We start from the raw sequence: 17,130 nt of genomic DNA on the forward strand, positions 1-17,130 counted from the left end.
TTTATTTCTTCTACTTTGGACTGCTTTTGGGGGACTTGTCACCCTCCAAAAGTCACCAAATCTGGAACGCGTGTCAGACCTGGTGAAAATAGCCATCTGATATAGGCGTTAAAAAAAAATACCCAAAAATGTGTCTATAGCGCCCCCTAGAACTTGGAAAGGCGACGCCCCTCACACAGCATGTCTGATTGACGTTAAAAAAAATCAGTTCTGTTTAATCCTGATGCGACACAATCTCAACGCATTAAACACATTTGTTCTCATGTTAAAGTGTGAAATTTCGCCCGGTCTACGCCGTTATAACATGTATGGTTATTATACTGTGTTATTTTAATAATAAAAGGAGCAGAAAGGAGGCGTCTGGCTGCGCTGAGTCACACCTACAGTATATTTAAGCAAAGGTTCAGGACTGGCTGGGTGTATTGTGATTTAAGGGCATAAATAGACATCTTTTTTTTGTTTAATCCCACTCCAACTTCATTAAAAAGATCGAGCGATCAAAAATCAACATAGAACCAAAGTGTGGGGATTTGAAACTGCAGATGCTTATATATATATATATATATATATATATATATATATATATATATATATATATATATATATATATATATATATATATATATACACATTATTGTTTTAATTCAGAGGGTATCTTGGATATTTTTTTTGACAGCAGGAAAAGGTCAAGATGGGGGATGACGGCTACGAGGACGGGACTGGAACCAACGATACGTGTTGCAGGTCTACGAGCAGCCCGCTCACAGCGAAGAAATAAAAGGTCTTTACAAAAAAATGGTGTAGAGAGAAATAAAAAAAGATGCAGACATGGGATCCAAAAATAGCTTCCATCTCGGGAGTTGCAATTATTCTAAAGGTGGCGAGAAACGAACACACGATTCAGAAACGTGGCTTTTGTTCCAGTTCTGTCAACGGACGACGCCCACGTCTCAAAGTCAACGTCACCTCACAACAAAGTCTGTAAATTCACAGGATATGGAAAGAAAAAACGGAGCCATCTCGATGACATTCACATCGTTCACGCGGCCCGGCTAACAACAGAAACCGCCGTTACCCGGGATTTCACTTTCAAACATTTTAATATTCGCTGAATTTAATTGCCGCGATATTCCGCCAAATGGCGTTTCCATTTAGGGCTAACGGTACGGTACATTAAATGCTCTCCAAATGAAAGCTGACATATGGCTAGCGTTAGCCGCGATCGCGTCTCGGAGCCGTTGTGAAGCTTTTCTTCGCGTGATGGATGAGCGCCGGCGTCAAGAGCAGCGCAGCCGACGAGTTCATTTAGCTCCGTTAGCTCAATGAGCCAGCAGCCATTAGCCTGTTGTTGGGGGGGATTAATGACGTTGGGGCTGAACATGAGCTGTTGTTCTGGAGAGCTGGGACGCTGGAGACTTTTTGGAAACAGTTTGGATGTAATTAAAAACTAAACAAAAAACTCATCTTTTCATTTATTTCCCATTGCAAAGCGGCGCTCCGTCGACTTTGCATTGTTGCGTTACAAAGGTTCCCCGACTGGCACCTTCCATTGTCGGGTGAAAGGTGGAAGTCTCTCTTGTAATTGCTGCGGATCTCATTACGAAACCATTTGCATTATTACGATAAAAGGCCCGCGTGGAAACGCTGAACTCAACATTTGGGAACCTGCAGGAGCGTCGGTGACGGTCGGCCACTAAAGTTGACGCCAAACTGGGAAAAGTTCATCTTTGTGGACCTGGCTTTGCAACGTTGGAACAGGAAAGGGCTCCAAACTGTGAACACTGATGTCATAGCATGCTGAAGCTGTAAAGCCTGCACGTTATCTGGGCCATACATCGCTTCCATGAAACCCTGAAGGATCTTTTAGAAGATGTTTACTCCGTTTTCCTTCCTGGGAAACAATTAATGACTTTATTTCGTCATGTAAATGAATTCATCAAACAGATTCTTCACGATTCACTCGGTCCCTTAATTAAAAAAGATCTATTGGTCAAAGCGTGTGAGACATTGTGAAACATTCATCACATTTCACAAACCACAATTATGATTCAGTGGAATGATGTCATAGAAATTGCGTGGGGATATGAAACCGCCCCTTTAAATATTTATTTTTCTGTTAAATTGGGCAATAACTTAATGGTCCGTTTGTCATCGGACTCCAACAACTTCAGTTAGGTATCTTTGGGGAAATTAGCCTTTAGAAAAAGTCTGCTATTTTCCCCGGTAATGGCCGAGACAATATTGGGATTTCTGAATTATTGGCCGTTGGACGAATGAGCCGTACACGGCGTGCGGCATTTCAAGGCGAGGATCCTTTCACGCTGATGTCCGATGTGAGTCACCTCGGACATTAATGTTAACAGTCGAGGCAGAAAGATCAAATCTGGGTGAAAGCAAAAAATTGGAAATGAGTTTTGAACCCTGTACGGTGTGAACACAGCCTCATATAAAGAGTGTGGCGGGGAGGAAGGAGCCTTCAGCGAGGAAGAGTGTGTGTGCAGGATGACACGCATGTAATGTGCAGACACACGGGCTTATCTCCACCTTCAGATGGGTCCGATGAGTCACAATGCCGGGGGGAGGAGGCCGAGTGGGGGGTTTCTGTTACTTATGGCGCCCCCTGACACACACACAGTGTTTTTCCTCTATCGTTCCTCACTTTGTACAACTGTGGTGCATTAATAAGGTCTCCTTCCCACACACACACACACACACACACACAATGTGCACACGCAGGATTGTCTTATCTGCTATAGGCTCTTTCCAAAGAAGAAAGCACGAAATAAAGAAAAGTACCAGTAAAGAAAAATGACAGCCTCTCACCTTTTCTTACTCTCAAAATACTCTCCACAAAAGAAAAAAAGCGCCTGTGGGTTGGCAAATATCCAAAGTAGGAAAAACTCCCGGCTTGGTGATAATAAAAGCTTTATTCAGGGAAGAAGTATTGAAAATAATTTGAGTTTAAAACGCTGCTAAAACCTGCAGTCTCAAGTCAAGAGGAACAGCAGCCGCCGCGCCGCGACCACAACAACTCAATCCGGCTTTCGGCATTGAAGTAATGTGCTCGTTCGGTGTCGCTTCACCTTTTTTTTGCTCCGACTTGACGGTGAATCTTTTACTTTCTGTGTTCAGGGGGGACGCTGTATCGAGCCGTCATTGACTCGATGCGTTCCCCTCGCCCTGAAGGGCTCGTTCTGAAATTAGCCTCGACTGTAAAATGGCGGATGCGCTGGAGCGAAGCCCCGGTCGATGCCGCGCGGCACCGCCGCCTCGTCTTTAATGGATGATGAAATGTGATAAACGATGTGCTGAGGCCAGCCGTTCCCGTGCAACACCTGTTCTTCTCTGCAGAAGGCGACTCGGCACCACCGGACGCCCGGCAAGCCCAACGGACGCCATGACGTCACCCAAACGAGTCACCGTGGAAGATGAGCTATTTGTAGAATACGTGCACGTTACACGGTCTTGAAAATACGAGGTCGAATCCGTCTGCTGTCCGAACTACGTCTCATTTCAAAGTATTTAAACAATAAAGACGACACGTTGTGTGTTTGGTATTGGTGGAAACTAGAACTTACAAGCTTTTTAATGCACCTGAACCGAAACACAAAGTGTGTAAATGCTGTAAACGAGGACACAAAGCGGTGGACGTCACCTTTTAAACTCACAAATATGTGCCCATTTCATGTAATAATTGTTTTAAAACATCAGATATTTGCTATTTTAGGTGTTTTTTCCGTCTAGTAGAGAACTTTCTATGTTAAAGAAACATATTTACACCGGAAACGCATCGACTGCTATGAGTTGAATTGATAGTTTTCCTCTGTTATCCGCTCTGGTTTCTGTTCATCTGATTCAAAAGATGGCCGACAGGCGGCGACCACCGGGGTCTGTCCAGCAAAACAAAAAGAAAATATATTCGACGTTCTCTTAGGCCAGACGTCTGACTCGGCCTCAGTCTCTGGAGCTCCAGAAGGAGTCCAGTGGTCTCACTGCATGAAGTCATTTTACGACGCGGTACAGAAACAAGCTTCTCCACTCACCCCGGCTTCTTAAAATACAATATATTTATTTGTTGAAGTGAACAACAGCAGAATCCCAAAAGGCCATCGCAGGATGTGAAGAGTTGGACTGAAACCAGATGATTTGCATAGTTTAATAATCTGGAACAATCGCTTTTGGAGACGGGTATAATAATAATAATTATAGAGAAATGTTTCTTCCAAAGTATTGTTCAGACCGCTCGTCTATGTTTGAATTGTTTCTGTTATCATAAGTTCAGCCAAAGAGGTATTTATTTTTGAAGAAGAATTTAAACATGAAATGACTGATTTCTGCTATTGGGAGACAAAAATAAAGTTTTTAAAAACGCTAATAAAAAATGTGGTTTTAGACATTTATATACATGTTTCTTCCATTTTATGAATATATTACACTGCTTTTGTGAAATCGATGAGCTTTGGCAAAACAGTTTTCATCACCAAAGATTTAAGAAAGGATGTAAAATGGAGAAAATGACCCCAGAGGGTTAAACCATCTTCCTCCAGGAGTTGAAAGCACAGATTAAATAATCTAAAGAGACGTAATCTGAAACGTGCTGTAACTGCATTCTAGATTCCAACTCTAAGTTACTTATTTTGACTTAATCCAGAAAACAAAATATGGATCTTTCCCATCACTCTGCTTTTGGAGGCAGACAGCATCAGGAAACGTTATCAAACGAGTATTATTATTATTATTATTAGATGTTGCATGAGAGGAACGGGTTTGTTCTATATTTGAATAAAAATGTCAGCGCACGCTGTTGACGTCGTCTCAGGTCATCAGGTCACGCTTCCCGTCGCACCGCCGCTTCTCTCGAGACCAACGGAGCAAAACGCCGCCGCGACGCCTCCACCGAGCTTCCTGAGCGATTACGCAATCTGCCTGCAGGACAATCTATTATGATCCTAATTGACTGAGGGGGGGGGGGGGGGGGTAATAACGTGATCACAGACTCTAATGCGCTCTGCAAGTTGTTGTGATCCCACTTTCATTCATTTCATCAAGCGACGAGCCTCGCCATCGTACCGTCTCTCTCTCAGCGTGGTCGAGAGGTGATAATGGCCGCCGGCCCTTCGTCACGCTTGCAGTCGGTCTCATCGCGGCGTGACGCCAGGCGTCTCTCTGACACGCGACCGCTCTTGGAAAAAGGCGTCCGACGGAGCTCTTACTGCTCCCTTTGCAGCCGCATCGATTCATATGCATGAGTGTTCATGAACATCTATTGATTTTATCTGAGGCACGAGGGGATAATCGAATCCAGAGCGCACATGGAGCGCCGTTTTATATTTTTATGCCTTCCTGATGTTGTGACCGTGGCGCTGGGGGCCACTCTCCGGTATTACCGGACCAGTAAAGGGATTACGTTTCCTAAATGGACATCTCTGAGATGGGAGGAAATGAGGTTTGCTGTACCTTAACAATGTCTTCGTTGGAGGACTTGCACTGCACGAAGGCCGAGACGTCGGTGACCGCTCCGTTCATCTCGATGGACACCATTTTGACGGGAATGGCGACGGTGCGTCCGGTCAAGATGGCCGTGTTGATGATCTCAGTGTCCTGCGGAGGGAAAGCAACACAAAAAAACAGTGGCAGTGAGAGGAAGGGAGAGATGTTCCTTAATATTTCATCAGCGTTCATTCATGTCCACTTCCAGATCGCTTTCCATCGCGCCTCACAGGTGGACCTCTCAGCGGCAGACCAGCGGAGAGACGGAGAGACGCCTTTCACCGGATTTCATCAACCGGCTGTATAATTTCTCGTCTGCTGTTCGTCCAGTGAGCAGATGGATGGAAGTGGAGTGGGACATATTTTTCGTGGAAAGGTAATCATCTTAACCTTAAGCGTTCGAGGAAACACAGCGTCGAGCTGGATCCTCGTGCCCGCGTAAAAGATGTGACATTTACCGTTCAGAAGGCCGGATGCAACTTTCCATTGTGCAACTTGAAGTTGAGAACATAAGTGGAGTTAGATGTTACAGGAGACGTTTCATGTTTTCCTTTTTGTGTTTTTATCACAGCAGAAATCTCATCTTGTTAAAAATGTCCTGAATGACTCCAGAAATGCAACAGGAAGTGTTGCCGCCACCGTGATGAGGGCAACTCACACAAATATCAAAGATGAGCTCTTTTTATTGTCTTATGATTTCAAACATTTTCAACCATGTATGCTTTATGAAGTTTGCTTTTAATTGGAACAAATAGGCGCAAAGATCATTCCTCAGTTAATGGATCTCTCCATAACCACTGAGCAGCACTTTGGGGTTCGGTCATAAACAACATATGAAAATAATCCTATATGAGGAAAACGGTGCGTGAAAGACAAAGCCTCACTTTTTTAATAAAGTGACTTTCCACTTCCATGTTGCTGTAGTTTGCAGCTGAACCTCTAAACATCAACAGGGATCAAGTGCTGATGAATCCGGCTCGTTGTACGCACTGATAAATATAATCCTTGAAGGCTAACATTGTCAACTCGTGTGCGTTTCTATTTTAAATGCACTGGAATGCAAACAGCCAATTAAAATACACACCAGGTCTTCAGCTGCAGCTTGTTTCACTTCATTATTTATTTTGCAAATCATGTAAGCTGCACGAGGTTTAACAAGCTTTCTCATTTGTGGCACACGAGTAGCTCAGGAGAGAGAGACCATGTATATTTACTGATATCAAAAAATAGCATATTTAAATATCTGCCACCCAAAGCGTATCTGAAAGTCTTAATGAGGGGAAAACATATGGGACTGTTTCCTCCAACCAGCTTCTCATAGGGTGCACATTTTTGTGCATTGAGGGGAAATATACACAGACTCAGCATTTGTGTACCATAAAAGCTTCTTCTCTAGTTGATATTCAGCGCATTGACAAAAGTAGTCCGACAACTGTTTGCTATGTAAAGATAATGAGAACGAAGTCAGTCTCCTGTGTCGGTTGCGTTCACAGCTTCTCTGTGCTGTGTTGACATCGTGTGTTTGTGCACGTGAGCGCACCCTACTGGTGAACGCTGCTTCTATACATCGACGACAGCTGATGGCGGAGTCGCCCTCCGGATCCCCGTCAGGTGAACACTGTTGCCGTCACCAGTCTTGCACCATCGGCCGGTATCGCCATCGCCGCGTCCAGACCCGTGAGGAACGCTTGGCAGTAGGTGGAACACTTTGTGTATCTAAAAACACCAAATGTGACTAAGTGCAATGAAAAAAACCTAAAGCAATGAATGCAGAAAATAAAGGAGGCCCCAGTATAGAACCTTGTGGAACTCCTTTTAGTACAGTAAGATAGCCGGAGCTGGCCATTTTCACCCATTGATTCGAATGTTTATCAGACTTTGTTATGTGTGTAACAAAGGCCTGTTTACACACCCTTTGTGATGCTTGTTACACACATAACAAGGATCACACTTGTTATGTGTGATCCTCTGTTGGAGCCGAAGACAGATCAATGCAAGGAGTCAGAGCGTTGCCTTTTTTCATACATTTTTTAGAGGGAATCAATATCGATCACCATGATTGCGATCCCTTTCATAATGAAAATAACAGCATTACTACATGAAAACGCTTTGCCCCAGTCAGCTGTGTATTCCACACGGACAAGTTATGGATATATGGTTGTAATTATTGAGAAACGCCGCATCTCTTGCTGTAGGACAAATTGAAGGAATCTCATCACCGGGTCGGGTCACGTTCGACATAGACGTTGTGGGGAATTTAAATATGAAGCTACTTTCAGATAATAAGGATCTAATCTGTCAGGGCCAGCAGGTGTTTGTGTATCTAGTTCTAACGACAATAATTAAAACAAATTAATAAGCGTAGCAGGAACCTTGTGAAACGTTAAACATGCCCTCAATGCTACACGATCTGAAGGAGAAAATAAGATTTTTTAAGCTTTCTTAACCCCTTTTATATCCCCAGCCGAGCTCCTCTCAGTACGTCCAATCAGCTCCACGCGGCCACATTCGTCTTTGTTCTCCTGTAAAATAATCCATGTTTTATGAATCCTTTGAAAATGGTCAGAAACACCCGTGTGCTCGATGCCAATCACATCACCCACGGTTGTTTGTTCTTTCCTCAGCAAATTAATTTATTCTGACTGAATAATGGGAGTCTTTTATTTGCAATCATGAAGGAAAAATCTGTTCAACAAATTCCATTAAACCTGTTTTTTGGTGCATAAGATAGGCGGAGGGCCGCTTTGCTTTTTTGTTGTGTTTTTTTTTATTTTTGGGCAGAAGGTTTATGAAACGTGGCCAATTTATGTGATGCAAAGCACAGCAGACCTCTGTGGATAATCGACTGGACTCGGGGGCGAAATCCTAATTGAAAGACATCATCCCGAAGCTATACTTACTGTTTTTTGGCATCTGGTAAGCATTACTACACAAAACACCTCACAAGCACACGTGTGCTACTGAGGGAGCTCTAATTATGCGTACCTGAATGCAGCTTGCATCAAAACCCTCGTCATCGCTGCACGGAGCCATCATTTCCACCTAATTACCATCTTCTCCACGAAGCAGCAAAGCAGTTGTTAGACAACCTGTTTCATTACAACTCAAACTCAACTAAATTAGTTTATTTAGGCTCCGTTGAATGTGTGTTTTTTCCCCGCTATCTTCACTCATGCACAAGGTTTATTAGAGCTCTCTCTGTAAACTGTGTTTGCAGATTACAGTGAACTCACTTGTGGTTCTTGTAATCCGCTGAGGTTGCTTAACGCTATTTTACGCTCAGTTGAACTTCCACCCGCTTGTGAATAATGTAAACAACACATTTTTGCCAGATGTGTGTCTTAATGAATGCACCAAGATAAACATGTAAGAAAAAAAGTGACGCGTGACCTTAAGCTGCGGGGTTCGCGCAACAGAAAACACAATTCCTTATTCAACATCTTGTCGTTACAGTGATGTGGCACAGAGCGGCTAATGGAGTCGGGAAAAATCTGGCATAAACAATCTGTATCCTCCCTCCGGTGCTCCTCCCTCTGCGGCTTCCTTCTCCCCGCAAAGAATATCCCGAGGTAAGAAGAGGGCTTTGCGTTAACGGCGGCCTAAACTGTGAGGCCAGCCTCAGGGTTTCATTTAACCTCGCCGGTCCTCTCACATTGTAAATTCACCGGCGCTCCGTCTCTTTCCCTCCTCGCAGGTCGACTGCAGCCGGCGCCGCGCAAATCTGTGGTCCGCCAAGCAGAAAACCCTCTTCTTCCTCCTCTTCACTGTCGATTTACCAGCTCCTTCTTTCCCCCATCAAGTTCCAGTCAAAGGGAACGGCGGGGGGCTCCGCAGCGTCCGACACCAACTTCTCGGTTGCTTTGTTGCACAAAATAGCATCCTGTTTATGTTTTGGAGGAGGAACCACCTCCCATCTCTTCATATCAGCAGTTTCTGAGGAGAAAGTGCTGATGTGTTCGACTCGCTCGCAGTGGGTGTGAAGCGGCGCCGGCTGGAAAGAGCCGGATGGTTTTCATCCACGGCCGACGTGAAGGTGGCAGATGTTCTCCAGCAGGCGAAGAAGAGAAAGGAAGTCCAGCTTGAGATTCATTTTTTTGTTCTCTTGATTCATTTCCCTCGACCTGAGCGGCCCATTAAAAAGCCCTCGAGGCGGATTGGTTGATTTATGAGTGCGCGGGCGGTCATCGTCTCCACGCTGATTAAATTCCGAAGTTAAACATGAAGAAAAAAAATTTAAAAATCGCTTTTGTGTTTCGGGGCAATTTTGTGTTCTTGTTAAGGGCTCAGAGATAAGCACCAGCTGCAGGGTCCAAATCCTCCACTTTCACAGCCGAAACCGCGGTTATCACTGTTCTTCCATTTAACAATCCATCACAGTTATTAAATCACTCACTTCACACAAAAAAATAGCCTCCGGGGCTGTTCAAAGCACAATATGCAGCAGAGGTTAAACACAACGGCAGCTAAGCGGGGCGCAAAAGCATTAACGTCCGTATTAATATTCCTCCTCGATATCGTTAACACTGAAGTCAGTCTTTCAATTTTGAAAACAAACAAGTTCATAACTGAGACGTTACGCAAGCTGTTCTCATCCTGCATTCGTCGATGTGATGCGGCCCGAATGAGTAAATATGCCACCGAACGCGATCATGAACGAGGAAGCACAGAGTTGTGTTTCCTAAACCCTCAACAAGTCCAGCGTGTGATGTTTAAAAGGCAAACAGACATCAACAACATACATATGTTCTGTGTGGAAGTCAAGACCAGGAGGACAGGAGGATTTGTCCAAAGGGAAGGTTGTAAATTATAAAGAGGAGGGGACCGAGCACAGAACCTTGCGGGACACCGGATTTACAGTTATTTATGGCAATGAATTAATGTCGGTCTGAAAGGTATGAGGTGAACCAGGAGAGGATAGTGCCAGTTACAGCGAGTGAGTGATGGAGACGGGAGAGGAGGGTGGAGAGGCTGATGGTGTTGAAGGCGGGGCTAAAGGTCAAGGAGGATGACGATGGTGAGGAAGCCAGAGAAGAAGTGTGTCGTTTGTGGTTTTCAGTCGGGCGGTTTCTGTGCTGTGAGTTATTATAAGTATATCACAAAAATGTGTTTTTGTTGATGTTTGTTTGCCTTTTATGAATATTATTATCATTATATATTCAGACGGAGGCACTCGTTCGTGCTTTTTTCTCAATTTGATCTTTTCATAATTTCCACCGATTCGATGCAGCTCGGGATGATTAATAACTTCAGACTGATCGGAGGCGAGTGAGCGAAGTCGTTGCTTGATTACCTGATTACCGTGACGCACCACACACACCGACAACACGCCATCATGACGGAGTCGGTCCGTTTGCTCCGACAAGACTGTTTTTAATTCATCAATCATGGACAATGGAGGGGGGGGGGGGCTGAGCCGTCCACTCTCTGTTTGGATATCATTTACAACCCGAAACTGAAATGATGATGTAAGCCTCATCGTTCCAGGTGAGCGACCTGCGCGTCTCCATCGCATTTGAAACTCAATAAATCAATAAATGCTGAAAGTTTGAAGCGCTAGTCGGACTCAGAATCCCTCTTTTTATTTTTTCGCCCCGTTTCCTGTTCTGTTCGACGGCCGAGCGAGCCGCCTGAGTGGATCTGAGATGGTCTCAAACTTGGTTTTTGAAGAGAAATGTGAATATTTATATCGCTGAACAATGCCAGTGCTCCTTGATGGACTAATTGGACGCATTGTGAGGATTCCCAGGCTGTGAAAACGTTCCAAAATGATCAAGCCCGACTGCTCTCTTCCTTCTTCTTTTCCATTTTCGGAACAAATGGAGCCAAATCTCTTCGACACCGAGGAGTTCCAATGTCCTTGATATTATCTGTCAACTAAAAATGTTGGAGATGAGAATGACAGCAGTCCATTTGTTTTACCGCTCCGTGGAGTTACAGCATGGATCCTGTGCTTGAGGCTGCAGCGAAGCTTTAAAACCACTCAGCAACACTAACGACCAATCAGGTCGTAAAGCACCCGGAGGTCCCGCCTCCAGAGTGAACATTCATACAAGTCGCACAGGCAGGAAGTCATTGTGCGACGCGACACGTTGTCCAGGGGACCGGAGATGCTGCGACACACGTACGCTGCACACACAAGTATATTTAAAGCAGCTTTAGATGAAGAACTGTTTTAATTATGCAAATGAGCGGCGGGGGAACCGAAGAGGCTCAGAGCCGCAACGCAGCGCCGCAGGAAGGAGTCCAGAAACAGGGCTGCACTTCCTGTTCCCTCGTTTTGAAGTCAATACCTTTTTTTTAGAAAGATGGATAGATTTCTAGTTATTTTATTAATCTTTCATATGAAAAACAAAGTCATGTGACTGTAGTCTGACTGTCTGAAGCTATTTGGATTGTGTGCCCTGCATAAACTACTCGCTGTATGAATAGAGGCAAATCTTGTATTTGTGATTTTGGGCGTGACAAAATAAACTGAATTAAATGCATTCACACTTCACAAATCCCACAAGTGAAGTGCATTTGATTAAATCCTGATGCTAATGCTAACGCTTCTACCTTATTTACCATTTTTCTGTTGAAGGTGAGTGACGCAAAAACCCACTAAAGAGTGAAGGAGGCGCGGGAGAAGTCTAGATTTACAACATATGGGTATTAATCAAGCAGGAGGAGGTTGATTAATATCCCTTTGTTCCTCTCGTCTGCTTTCCAGCTGCACTAATTGCACCGTTCTCAAGATGAAGACAGGAGACGCGACTGAACGTCGACTCTCTCTACAATCAAACCTTTCATCAGGATCCCTCCGTGTTCTGTGGGATACAAGGTTTTCTTTACGGTATTCTCCGTGTTACTTACGAGTATTTAAAGAGTATTTAAAGTGCTGAAAAGAGGACCGAGGAGATCTTACAGGAGGGACGAGAGCTGTTGTGCTCCTGGACGTCCTGAGCGACTCGAAGGCTCTAAAGCCGGATCCTTTCGTCCTGTAAAGGACGAAGAGACGTTCCTGAAGGCGGCGCTGTGTTCTGCAGGTTCTAGCTGTGAGGCTGTGTTGTGTTGGCTGGTCCTCACCATGGCCAGAGGCAGGATGGCCTGGATGTCGCGCTGCACCACCGTCAGCTCCGTCACCACCTTCTCCGAGTCGGGCGGCGGGTTCTGGCCCTTGTAGTCGATGTTCCAGTTGATCCTCCTGGTCACCGAGAGGCTGGTGAAGTTCTCCATCTCGAAATCCAACTGCATGACCTCCACGTTGCCCAGAACGTCCCTACAGAGGAATACAAAATATTAATATATGTAAATATACACTGCATTTAATTCAATTTCAGTTTGCATTTAATTTATCCTCCGAATACACTGCTGTGTTTTGCTTGTTGTGTATGTTTTGCACATGTGTATATGTATGCATGTATGTGTACATGTGTGTATGTATGTATGTATGTATATGTGTATGCGTGTGTATGTGTATGTATGTGTGTACGTGTGTATATGTATATATATAAATATATATATATATATATATAAATATATATATATATATATTTATATGTATATGGGTGTATGTATATATGTATATATGTGTATATGTATGTGCGTGGGCCACGGGTAGGTGTGTATGGGTATGTGTATATGTATGTATGTATATATGTATATGTGTATATGTATATGTATATGTTTGTATATATGTATATGTATGTGTATGTATGTGTGTGTATGTATATGTAGATATGTATGTATGTGTGTATGTATATGTGTGCGGATATGTGTATATATATATACATATATATATATATATATATATATATATATATATATATATATATATATATATATATATGTATGTATTCATTTCGCTTGCTTGCATGTATGTATATATATATATATATATATATATATATATATATATTTATACTTATTTCTTACTTATGTATATATCTGTTACCCCTGTTCCTGTTATTATTTATTTTATTTTATCATCTGTGTGTTTAGCTTAGCTTATGGCATTGGGATGCTGCTAGTACGACAAAAAAATGTCTCCTTGGAGATTAATAAAGTACTTTTCACTTTTCATTCATATACATCACACATAAAACAGAAGTGCGGCATCATTCCTAAAAAAAGAGGGACTAACTCTGCTAATGAAACTGTTGACTGTGAAGTTCGACATGATTAAATATGCCACTTCGTGAACTGTCGACACTTTGCAGTTCATTTCTAAAGTTTTGAAATGAAGAGATGATATTCATGAAGGCTTCAGAGCCGCGAGGAACTTCTCTGTGATGAAGTGACGTCACACAGAGCAGCCAGTGTCCAACACACAGAACGTGACATCACAGCGTTATCGGCTTGCTTTGTGACCGCTGACACAGTTTTTAACATCGATCTCAGTATTTTTGAATCAATATCTAACGATGAATAAAAAGCCATTAGCGTGTGGGGCTTCCGGAGTTGCGCAATCGACGCGACGCATCGGGCAAAAAAAAAAAAAAGCCTCACTTTTTATTCATGAATGGAATTATTGTCACAACGTTTCAGCTCGCGGGAGCGGCGTCCGCAGGGTCCTAAAGGTCACCGTGTGGCCGACTTCCTCTTCTGCAAAGTCACCGCTCTTCACTCAGAAGTCATTTTGTGGTGAACAAAAGGATCCGCCGCCGCCGCTCGTGGGGATTTGGTTAATATGATTTTTGTTTTCCCGCAATTATGATAAGAGGTTTGAGGTTGACGCGTCTCCTTGATCGAGTGAAGTCGAGGTGAAGAAGCTAAAAAGACTTTTTTTTCACAATCTAATAATTTCATTTAATACCTTTAGTGCCGTAATCTTTGTTTGGTTCGTTGCGTGGTCACAAACCCTGAATACTAATGCGTCTGCAACACTTACAGGATGTTTCAGCCTGCGTGTGAAGCTCCAACACGTCTCTTCCTCTCGTTCTGACGTTCATCTCAAGCTCTTTGCTTTTCATTTACCATCTTTAAACAAACAAAAAACTCACGAGGACCAACTGTAACATGTGATCTTCATGTGTTTTGCTTGTAGATGTGTCTTCTGACTCATGATGAGGAGTAAAGTCTCAACACTAAACGTTGGTGTTTGTACGTTTCTGCAGAAATTTAACCTCCTGAACGTCCGCAGTGTGTTTTCTAGCTCGTTGTACTCGTTATCAGACCAGCTCACTATCAAAGAAATAGTCGCTGGAGACACAAATTCACTACAGAAACATCCATTCAAAGTGTCTGAGGTTTACAGGAACGTAAAATTCATTTTTCATATGATAAAAACCTTTTTGTCATACGATAAAAATCTTTTAAATGTACAATAAAAACCCTTTCTCATATGATAAAACCCTTTTTTTGTATAATAAAAACCTTTTTTCATACAATAAAAACCTTTTTTTGTACGATAAAAACCTTTTGTCGTACCATAAAAACCTTTTTTGGTACCATAAAAACTCTTTTGTCCATTAGCGGCCGGGCTGAAACTCTTTGCTCTCAACGTTTCTACGTTATTTTTCAGCCTAAATGAGAACAATTTTTCGGGAAAAAGTTTTTCTCTGATTGTAATCCAGACAGACATTTCCTCCAGAATATGTTTGCAGCATTTTGTACGCATTAGCAGTGAGCTACACATGCGGGTCAAGGAGACGGCGTCTGTCTCCATCACGTCACACATCTCCCCTGATGAACACTCATGTGTTCATTACTCGAATGCACTGTGACCTGACGGTGGACTTATTCCTCTTCCTCCAGGTTTTCATCACCTGCCGTAAAGACGCTGATGAGGACTGACGGGTCTGCGATGGCGTCTCTGCTTACTTAGACGGAGTTATCATATCAACTCATCAGCGATTGTCTCGGACTGAGAACACGGTGCGGTCGCTCTTGTCAATAAACAATCACTGCTCCTTAATCCTGCTAGCTAGCTCCTCTCTTCAGCCCCAGTGTGCAGCTCGTGCGAGGGGATTGCAAATGCGGATCCGCCTCTAACTTTCAAACCAGCGTAATTGCAGCGGCTGCAGATTCGCTCCGCGAGCCGATCGATGGGTTTTTTTTTGGGTGGGTAACCTGATTGCTCTGCCGGCCGCGCGCATGGGAAGATGGCAGCGCCTCCTCTCTGAAGGGTAGAAAGTTACCAGAAGACTTTCTCCCTTTGACTGTTGCAGACGGGCCGCGTGACGCAGAGAAGATGACAGAAGCCTCCCGTTATGAAGATCCTGCTCGTCGGGGTTCGTGATCCTCGAAGTTCAACAAGCCGAACGGGGAAGTCGTCTCGCCGGAGGCGAAGGGGCAAATTAAATCTCCCTCCACCCGCGACGGGAAAACTCAACCTGAAGATGGAGAGCGACGCGCTCGCCGTCTGTCCTTTAACCCGAAAACACTCACGCTAAAAATATCAACACTAACGTGATGTACCTGATAAAATACATCAAAATATATTAAAATACAACAATACAAGACAAGTTGAAGTACTCTACTTTTATTTTACCCTTTAGAGCTTCTCATGAAACAGGTATCATGAGGGAATTGGGAATAAACCATGATTAAAAATAAATAATGGAGCTATGTGACGTGTGAGACATGTGAGTCTTGTCCTGTGAAGGAAAAGTCTCCTTCAATGTTAAAACCCATCAGGAATGTTTTCATCTTCTGTCACTAACGTCTGGTGAAAATCACCTGAACAAGTGAAGGTTGAAAAAAAACAGGGAGCAGAGACACGCCCACCTTTAATAAGACACGCCCACCTCCAATAAGACACGCCCACCTTCAATAAGACACGCCTACCTCCAATAAGACAAGCCTACCTCCAATAAGACACGCCTACCTCCAATAAGACACGCCCACCTCCAATAAGACACGCCCACCTTCAATAAGACACGCCCACCTCCAATAAGACACGCCCACCTTCAATAAGACACGCCTACCTCCAATAAGACACGCCCACCTCCAATAAGACACGCCCACCTTCAATAAGACACGCCTACCTCCAATAAGACAAGCCTACCTCCAATAAGACACACCTACCTCCAATAAGACACGCCCACCTTTAATAAGACACACCTATCTTCAATCAGACACGCCCACCTTCAATAAGACACGCCCACCTTCAATAAGACACGCCTACCTTCAATAAGTCACGCCCACCTCCAATAAAACACGCCCACCTTCAATAAGACACCTACCTCCAATAAGACACACCTACCTTTAATAAGACACGCCTACCTCCAATAAGACACGCCTACCTTCACTAAGTCACGCCCACCTCCATCCAGACACGCCCACCTTCAATAACGTCAGTAAGCAGCATTCAGCTACACAACGACCCACACGACTCAGACAAAAGCAACACAATGAAAGTACACACAATGTAAATCTCTTGGCGTTCATGTTCTGGGGTTAACAAACAGAACCCGTCCCACCATTCGGCCCCGGGAGCCCGTTAGTGAAAGCCGGATCTCCCTCTCTCAGCGAGCCTCCGCCCACGAGCGGCTCCTCTCAGGGAACGCCGGGATGAGATCTCAGCCTATTTGTCTCGACATCACTCACTGAAAACAAACACCCCGCCGTCTGCCTGCGACTCGCTGAAGCTGTCATCAATTACAGCGCGCTGGAGCGAGCGCATGTCCCGCCGCTCAATACGGTGTCGACTGCCACGGC

The 17,130-nt window shown here is 44.0% G+C and overlaps 1 protein-coding gene across 1 annotated transcript in view; it reads right to left on the reverse strand.

Moving 5' to 3' along the window:
- tmem132e (transmembrane protein 132E) overlaps positions 1-17,130 on the reverse strand; it is a 106,908-nt gene that overhangs the window by 35,645 nt on the left and 54,133 nt on the right. The window contains exons 4-5 of the mRNA XM_068580153.1: positions 12,556-12,748; positions 5,458-5,601 (exon numbers count right to left, since the gene is read on the reverse strand). Coding sequence (XP_068436254.1) covers positions 5,458-5,601; positions 12,556-12,748 — 337 coding nt within the window. The remainder of the gene's footprint in view (positions 1-5,457; positions 5,602-12,555; positions 12,749-17,130) is intronic.

Source organism: Clinocottus analis, unplaced genomic scaffold (assembly GCF_023055335.1).
Source record: "Clinocottus analis isolate CAN_PGR_092001 unplaced genomic scaffold, fCliAna1.0.p SCAF_17, whole genome shotgun sequence".
Lineage (NCBI taxonomy): Eukaryota > Metazoa > Chordata > Actinopteri > Perciformes > Cottidae > Clinocottus > Clinocottus analis.